The 8,590-nt window shown below is 48.3% G+C and overlaps 1 protein-coding gene across 1 annotated transcript; it reads left to right on the forward strand.

The window, feature by feature from the left end:
- Positions 1-1,912: 1,912 nt before the first annotated feature.
- On the forward strand, positions 1,913-8,260 carry LOC310641788 (zinc finger protein ZIC 4-like; the record flags this gene model as incomplete). The annotated part of the gene is made up of 2 exons (XM_083365050.1): positions 1,913-3,119; positions 7,803-8,260. 2 exons carry the CDS (start codon positions 1,913-1,915, stop codon positions 8,258-8,260), a joined length of 1,665 nt encoding a protein of 554 aa, XP_083221176.1.
- Positions 8,261-8,590: the final 330 nt, after the last annotated feature.

Genomic DNA, 8,590 nt, shown 5'->3' on the forward strand with positions numbered 1-8,590 from the left:
CTACTGTTGGAGTCACTTGCAAGTAGTGGCTCAGTTTAAAAATAAAGCAAATGATGCCAGGATGGAAAACAGGGTGCCTGGGGAAAAAAGGCTACGAGTATTGTTGTTACGGGGTTGTTGTTGTTTTTTTCAAAGGCTCGGCCCTCTGGGCTGCCAACAAGTGTTAGAAATCTAAATAACTGTTTGCCCAGCTCTGCTTCTCAAAATAATTTCTGAACGCAAAACCCTGTCTTTTCCTCATTGTACCCATTTATGTTGGGAACGGGGCCCCCTCCATATCTGCGTGTGCCATAAATTATCGGTAGTCAGTCTGGGGGCGGAGGGGGGGGGGAAACGGCCCAAGTTTGGAAAGGATCTTCTTCTAATCTAAAGCATCTTCTGAGAATTGCATAAAGAAAACGCCGTGTACATCCTCAAGATCTAGCACGTTCTTGATGCTTGATTGATATCGCTTATCACCCCCGGTCTATTGGGGAATGCCGAATCGGAGCCCGTTGCCCGAAGCCATTTCTAAGCGAGGCGGCTCTAGGGCAGAGAACGGGAGCGGGAGGCGAGCTTGTAACGTCTTGGCGAAGCCTTCCCGGGGCTCTCTCGCTCTTTCTCTCTCTCCCTCGCTCTCTCTTCCGTATCTCTTTCCGTGCGGTTTGGCCTGGCTCGGATTTCTTTCCCACTCCAGCCCAACCGACTGGAAGTTTTGAAAGAAGCCGCGCCGCGCCTGGCTCTCTTCTCGGCCCCCCCCCCCCTCCATCTTTGTGGCAGGAAAGAACCGCGAACTACCCTTGACGTTAGCCTGGAGCCAATCAGGCCCTTCGGCCGGGAAGGAGACTCCGCTCTCGGCTCTCCATTAAACCGTCTGCCGGTTAAGAGGGTGGCTGGGGACAGAGGCCTGGCGAGGGGGGACGGGGGTGGGGAGAACCGTGAAGACCTCATCTGCGAGCGCAAATGAGAACTGCAAAGGCTTGAACCTCGCTCCGAGCAACTCGGGGGTCAGGAAAACGGGGCGACACTAAGCAGTGGATCGGGGACTACCAGCGGGCGCAGGAAAAAAAAATGGGAAAGACCAAAGCCCCCAGCCGACCACCAGCCAGCCTCGCCTTTGCTAACTCGCAGCCGCTGTCGTGGCACTTTGCTCCTCAACAATTGCTCAAGAGCGCTGAACGGCACCGGGACCCTTTTGACTTGGGCCGGATCCGTGTTCCGGTCACTTTTATTCTGTTAATTAAAACGCAGATGAAAACTATCTGCGGGGAGGAAAACCCAAACAGCAAACCGGCCGGAGGAGGGAGGAAAAGCGCAAAAGGGTCTTTTGGAAATTACCCACCAGCACCGCGCACGCGCAGATCTCCTTGTATCCTCTTCATCCCTCCCCGCCCTTTTCCACCCCGCTCCTTCCTAAATCTTTTCAGACTTCAGAGGGGACCTGTCATCGCTGACGTCGGTCAGGCAGCTCCGGCCAATCAGCGGCCGCCCTGATTGTTTAAGCGCTCTGGGTTGGAGCTGAATCTACGAAGCTCTATTCAGTAGCCTCCCAACGTCTTGCCGCTGCCTCTCAAAGCATATGGGATTCCACGTAGGCATTAAAAAACAAGAAAAAAAATATATTCCCCCCCCCGGAAAAAAAGGATGGGGAAGGGAGAGGGGAAAAATAAAGAGAGGGGAGAGAGAAAGAAAGGGGGAGCAAGAAGAAGAAGCAAAACCCAAACAAAGCCAAATAGTGGAGACCGAGAGATTGGGAGGGAGGGAGGGAGGAAGAGAGAGAGGAAAACTTTCGGAAAAGTTTTTTTTTTTTCCACCGCTGGCTTTCTCCCTCTCTCCCTGCCTTTCAGGCGCTCTCCCTCGCTCCCCCCCCCTCCCCGCTGTCAGGTGACTTTTTAGAACTGTAGAACCAAGTGAGCTTTGGGGGAAGCCAGGAATGGGGTCGGCGGCACTTTCCAAGCGGAACACCGCGCTGAAATTAGTAGGCTTGGCAGGGGATCCTCATCCTCATCCTCCTCGCCGCCATCACCACTCCCCTCAGAGCATGACAGGCTTCGCCGGGGATCCCCATTCCATCGTTCCCACGCGCCCTGGGGAGCACACTGGAGAATCCCGCCTCGGTCTGTGTCCATTCCGGTCAGAACACATGGGACACCACCATCACCATCTTCATCACCATCACCGCCATCACTCTCCTCCACCACCACTACCACCTCATCACCCAGCGGCCCTTAAGCTCTGTGCTGACCCTCAGCCTCAGCCTCGCCATCCCGTGACAGGCCAAGCCGAAGTGGTCCCGCGTCCAACTGGAGCGTTGGGCCCGGCGCAGTCAACCACAGTCCCTTACGCGATCCCTCACCCAAGCCAGACTCTAACCGCAGGTAGAGATTTATTCCTGCGCGGGGATCTGACTGCCCCCGGCATGCCAGGGTTCTCTTATCCACACTCTGCTGCTCCAAGTTCTCACCACGGAATATTTGTCTCAACAACAGGTAGCTACCCCGGACACCATGCTCCCCACCACCACCACCTCCACCATCATCACCACCACCACCACTCAGAAGTCGGGACTCATCCGCTCCTTACTGGACTCCATCACCATGAGCAACCTCCCCATGGACCTCCAGCTGGCCATCTGAACGGACAGATCAGGCTGGGACTACCTGGAGAAATGTACGCCAGGTCTGAGCCTTTCACTCCAGGACCCATCTCCCGGACCGATCCTTTCGCGGCTTCCTCCTTCCACGGCTACAGTAGCATGAACCTGAACGTGAATCTAGCGTCCCACCATGGCCCGGGGGCTTTCTTTCGCTACATGAGGCAGCCCATCAAGCAAGAGCTCATCTGCAAGTGGATTGAACTGGATCAGACTCCCAAGAAATTATGCTCGAAAACTTTCACCACCATGCACGAGCTGGTGACTCACGTCACCGTGGAGCACGTTGGCGGTCCCGAGCAGTCCAACCACATCTGCTTCTGGGAAGAGTGTCCCAGGGAAGGGAAGCCTTTCAAGGCCAAATACAAACTGGTCAACCACATCCGCGTCCACACGGGGGAGAAGCCTTTCCCGTGCCCTTTCCCGGGATGCGGCAAAGTCTTCGCTCGGTCGGAAAATCTCAAAATCCACAAAAGGACGCACACAGGTCAGTATAGGTTGGTCTTGCTCCGTTACTGTTGAGTCCAGAGATCTGCTGATGCACGTGCTCTTCTTCCTCCTCCTCCTCCTCATCCGCGTCTTCCTCCCCTCCCCTGTCCTCCTTAGTTTCCCTCTAATTATACTTAGAATTAATTAAAGCTACAGTAGTTCAGTAAACCCTGAAGAAGAAGTTTAGATTTTTGCTTTGTTTTTGTAGCCTTTGCATGTGTGTCCTTGTATGTGTCTGGGAAGGAAGGAAGGAAGGAAGGAAGGAAGGAAGGAAGGAAGGAAGGAAGGAAGGAAGGACCACAATTTAGGCTTTTTTGTGGTTGGGGAGGAGGGAAAGAAATTCCAAAGCCCTTCCAAGAAATATATCCAATACATCCAATCTTCGTGCAGGAACTTGAAAATTAAGAACAGACAAAGGAAGCTGCAAGTTGTCTAGGCAGTTGTGAGTGATGTCGCTGTGCCTTCCTTGTGAGAAAAACACAGCTGCACAGTCCAATATTTTTGTTTGGGACAAGAAGCCCTGAGGATAGTCCCCCAATGCACTTTACTTCTTTAATGTTTGTACGTTTGCAAATATGAGGCGGTTCAATTTTGGAACCTGAGAAGTTGGAAATGATGGCAGGAATGTGCCTGGATTGAGGGTGGTGACGATTCAGTGCTTCTGGGCTGCCCATTTGAAAAGGTCACTGGACAGCATTCTATGAGAAGTCTACCTTAGAAACTTCGGAGTTTTTCTTCCTCTGGTTAACATGAAAAGGCGAGATGTCCAAATGAGACAATCTTGCAATATTTATGTTTGATCCCAGTCTGCCACAAAAGCCTTTAGAGAGAATAAATTGAAACTTAGAAAGTTTTCACACTTCCGGACCCTCCCCATGAAGCCTTACACTGTAAATGAGATTGGCAGCCAGTGTCTGTAATTTTGATGACTTCACCACAAAATATCAAATAAACCTTTTTGGAAAATTTAATCCTTTTCAGGATATAGTTTCACACTGCACTGTCGCCCATGTGTTTCCCTTTCTACTGGGCAACACTATAGAAATGACTAATCCTACCATAAGATTTTCTTACAACTCAACATTGCTAGGTTATTCCTTTCTTCTCTTCTGCCACTGTAAAGCCTCTCTGCTTTAGCAGTTAAATGGCTTTGCTCTCCCCTTCTTTATTCCCATCTTATCTTTAACCATATAATGACATTTTTGTTAGCAGATTTATATTATTTGGAATATTTAACCCTCCATAACAAATAATAATCAAAGCATCTTCATGTAGGTAAGTTGGAAGCCATTAAAGAAAATACTTTATTCTTCAATCATGGTGTCTTTTTAAATAAGCAAACTTTTAGTGCCCTTTCACTGCCTTCTCTTTTGAAGTCTCTGAAGCAGAAAATGCTTAATTTCTTGTAAATTTGACCTACAGCAGTGCAGTTGAGCCCATGAGAAAGATGCCAACTTATAGGTTTATGACATGATGCAATCTTTTGCCTGAGCTTCCCACATAATTTTCTTTTAAAGAGAATGGTGGTGTAACCAAAGCCTGATTGCAGAATCATACTTTACGTTGACTACCCTAACTTGAAATTCTCAAACCCAAATATGTCTAAAATAATAATAGACCTTCCAGGAAATTATTCATGGAGAAAATTCTGGATTTGCAAGGGAAAAAATGCTTTTGTCCAGTATTAACTATGTTGCATTTCTTAGCACGGTAGATAGAAGCAGATTTCTGGAACAGAGGGCAAAAGAGAAAGAAAGAGACAGGTGGAGAGAATGAATTCCCAATAGAGTGGCACAATGAAAAAAAAACAGAGAAAGCAAAAATCACTTCCTTACCATTAGAGCTGGCCAGGGACATTTGTAACCAAGGAGGATTTTAGGCCACAGTAAGGAAGGTCTGTTTTAACTTGTAATTTATAGCAGTAAGCCTGGCAAAATAGATCTTCCTCCGCCTTCCCTTCCCCCTCGAGAATTTTGCAAAGACTTTAATCCAGTCCCAGTGTTGGAAGGATTATGCTAAAATCTCCATGCTGTACGTCTTGCACTCAGCAGCCAGGCCTGTGAGAGCTACAAGTGGGGGTTAGAAGATGGCGGTGCAAATTCCATAGGGCTTGCATGCATGCCCCTGTGCCCCCAACTTCAATGCTCTCCTTCTCCCCACCCACCACCAACTTAGAAAAAGGAAGCTTTCAAAGAAAGGCCAGAAATGGATTTTTTCTCTCTCTTGTTTGAATAACACATACTTGTGTACAGAAAACAATAATTTATTTTAGTCCGGAGCACTGATGCTGGCTGACCTGTTTGTGGAACCAGTAGCAGCCTGCAGTAAGGATCCACTTTTTTCCTCAAATCAGTGTGTTCAAAGCCAGCTTTTAGTTTTGGTTTTGGTAGAGGAGTGAAGGCCAGCCTTATTACCTGAAGGCAACTCATTCTCCCTCCTTTGGCAGGAGGGTTTACGGCAGAGTCACAGAGTCGTTCCCCTGGGCCTCTTAACTTCCAGCTTGCTTGCACTGCATTACATGGATCTCCTTGATTTGTTATTTCAGCTGAGCAGGGGAAGGTCAAACTGTTTCTGTACAAGGAACTATAATTAAAATGGTTAAAGAGCCATCAAAATATAAGATCTTTCCTTTAATTTCTCTCCCCTCTTCTCCCTCCCCCTCCCCATTCATCGGCAGGCCAATACAAAATTCATGAAAGGGAGAAAACATTTTGTCATGCTCTTCTTTGCAAAAGCCATTATTTTCTCTTATGGACCAAGAATAATATTTCAATTTTTACCACTATTCTGGAAAATCAGCAGCCCCAACAGTTTGATGCTGGGAGTTTTGTAGTTATTTTCTTTAAACCTTGCAATCATTAGAGCCATTTTGTTTCAAAAGGCAAATGGGTCCTCAGTGATTTTTTTTCCCCCATGAACAGTTGTTTTAAAAACCAGTTAGCTTTTTATATTGGACATTTAAAAAGGATTTCTCATTTTAAATGATGCTTTGCCTTGAAGTCCAAATATATGATCTCAACTCTTTCAGAAATTATCTTTAAGACATGCTGTAGACACAATCACACACATATCACTAATTATACTTTTAGAAAACAGGATCTGGTTTTTCACCCCTTATTTCAATTATATCTTTATTATCATTTTCTGCCCCTCTCTACCTGCCCACTGTCAAATAATATACCCATGTCCAACGGAAAGTTCAGAGCACGTGACTGCAACATCCTGGACTTTCTATTGCTCACTCAGTTTTTTTGTGCCTAAAACAGTCCTTTTCCAGGGCACTGGTCTTTTCTGCCATCTCTCCTTCCAACAGCACTTTCCCTCCATTTAACCAGTATATGGTATTTAATATTACTATCCTAATACTGATCTGTTGGGCTTCATGAAAGCTTTGCATTGTCCTCAGTGCTCTCTACCATCCCCTTTCTTATCTAAGGCATATATTCCCCATGCTATTGTTTACAGCAGATCTTCATCAAAAACTTAAATCTTGGCCTAGACACCCATACTGTGAAGTTCATCCTGGCTTTGACAAAAATAAAATAATGCTGTAGTGAACCCTTTAAATTTGGGGGCATTGTTATGTATTAAAGTGGCAAGCAATCAGAAATATCTGACTTATTATTTGTCAGATTTTAGAAAATATTTCACAACCTTCAGAGGAATTAAAAGAAGCCAATCTTGAAAAAATATATACAGCCTGATTTTGAAGAAGGGCAACCCTCATTATCCCAGAGTAGCATGCCAACAAGCACACATACTTAAACACACACTCACACACACATTTGCAGGAGGCAGGGCACATAAGCTGTTCCAAAAGGTTGGGTTTCCTTCTGGCCTTTTGTCAGTACAGTATTGCATCCCAAACCAAATGTAAATTACACTTTCCAGGGAAAGCCAAATAATATGTTTCCTGTCTGATTGTGAATATATAAGTGCATGGCTGGAAGCATACTTGGTGGAAGTGTGAAAGGTGAAAGAGAGGCATACCACCTGAAGACTGTGATCTTTGTTTATGAATTTTGGGTATGACCAGCTATGTACTGTAGCTATTTCTAAAACAACAGAAACCTAGCAGATGCCATTTGTAAGGGCAACTAATGGTGCATTTGGGAAGGAAGACTAGAGGATAAGGGGATTCTGGAAAAGATTATGATCTGCAAACTCGGTGAAAATAGTCAACCTGGTTGCCTTCAACACACTGTGTTGCCACCATCTTGACTTTTTTGACTATACCCTGCCAGCATGTAACTAGCTGTCCGGAAAGGGGAATTGTCTTGCTTCACAGCAGCCTTTTCTCTGCGAAAGGAGAACATGCCTACTTCTTATGGGAGGGAGGCAACGATAACCCCGCAATTCCACCATAAGAGGGCCCGGGTGGTTTTAGAGATCTCCTTGAATCCCGGCACCGGAACATCCGGCGCCTTTTCCAGAAGGGAAAAGTCTTCCCCGAAGCTCAATGGTTGAAAAGGACTTGAAGGAAGTGGGTTGAAAAGGACTTGAAGGAAGTGGGGTTACCGCAGTAAATAGTTTCTTTCTACCTAACCCTAACCCTAACCCTAACCCTAACCCTAACCCTAACCCCCCCCAAAAAAAGATTATGCCTCCCCTCTTTTCCGGACGACCCCTTCCCTCCCGGGCCGTTCTGCCAAGTCTCCCAGGACTGCCTCTTTCTTTGCAGGCGAGAAACCCTTCAAATGCGAGTTCGAAGGCTGCGAGAGACGCTTCGCCAACAGCAGCGACCGGAAGAAGCATTCCCACGTGCACACCAGCGACAAACCCTACAACTGTAAAGTGCGGGGCTGCGACAAGTCGTACACCCATCCCAGCTCGTTGAGGAAGCACATGAAGGTCCACTGCAAATCCCCACCTCCCAGCTCCGGCTACGAGTCGTCCACCCCCTCTCTGGTCTCCCCCTCGTCCGACTGCGGCCGGGACCCCCCTCAGCCGCCGCCGCCGCCCCCGCCGCCCCCGCCAGCCCCAGCGGCCTCCTCCACGCAGGGGGCAGCGAACCTGAGCGAATGGTACGTGTGTCAGAGCTCCGGGGCCAGCGGCATCCCGACGCCACCCAGTAACTCTCCTTCGCCCCACGCAGGAGAGGCCGCGTTCACAAACTGCGACCCCGGCCCCAATTATTAACGCCGTCTTGCTGTAGGACTGCCCGCCGCCAACCAGACCGCCGCCTTCTTTCCGAGCTCTTTCGGGACTTTGACCAGGGTCTTGGAGAAGGGGCGGAAACCGACCCGAGACTGGGGACCCCCCAACACCCCCACCCCTACCCCTCTGTCCCCCCCCGTTCCTTCTTTCCCCTTCTCCCAGGCACCTTTGATCAGAATTGCTGCACTGGCCACCGGAGAGAAGACGCACTGTGGGGGGGGGATAATGGGGGGGGGGGAAAGACCTCCTCTCTGCTTTTTTATATTTATTATGGTGCCAAGCGCACAAGACGGCAGCTCCCCCCCTCCCCCT

The sequence above is a fragment of the Vipera ursinii genome, assembly GCF_947247035.1.
Source record: "Vipera ursinii genome assembly, chromosome: 5".
Lineage (NCBI taxonomy): Eukaryota > Metazoa > Chordata > Lepidosauria > Squamata > Viperidae > Vipera > Vipera ursinii.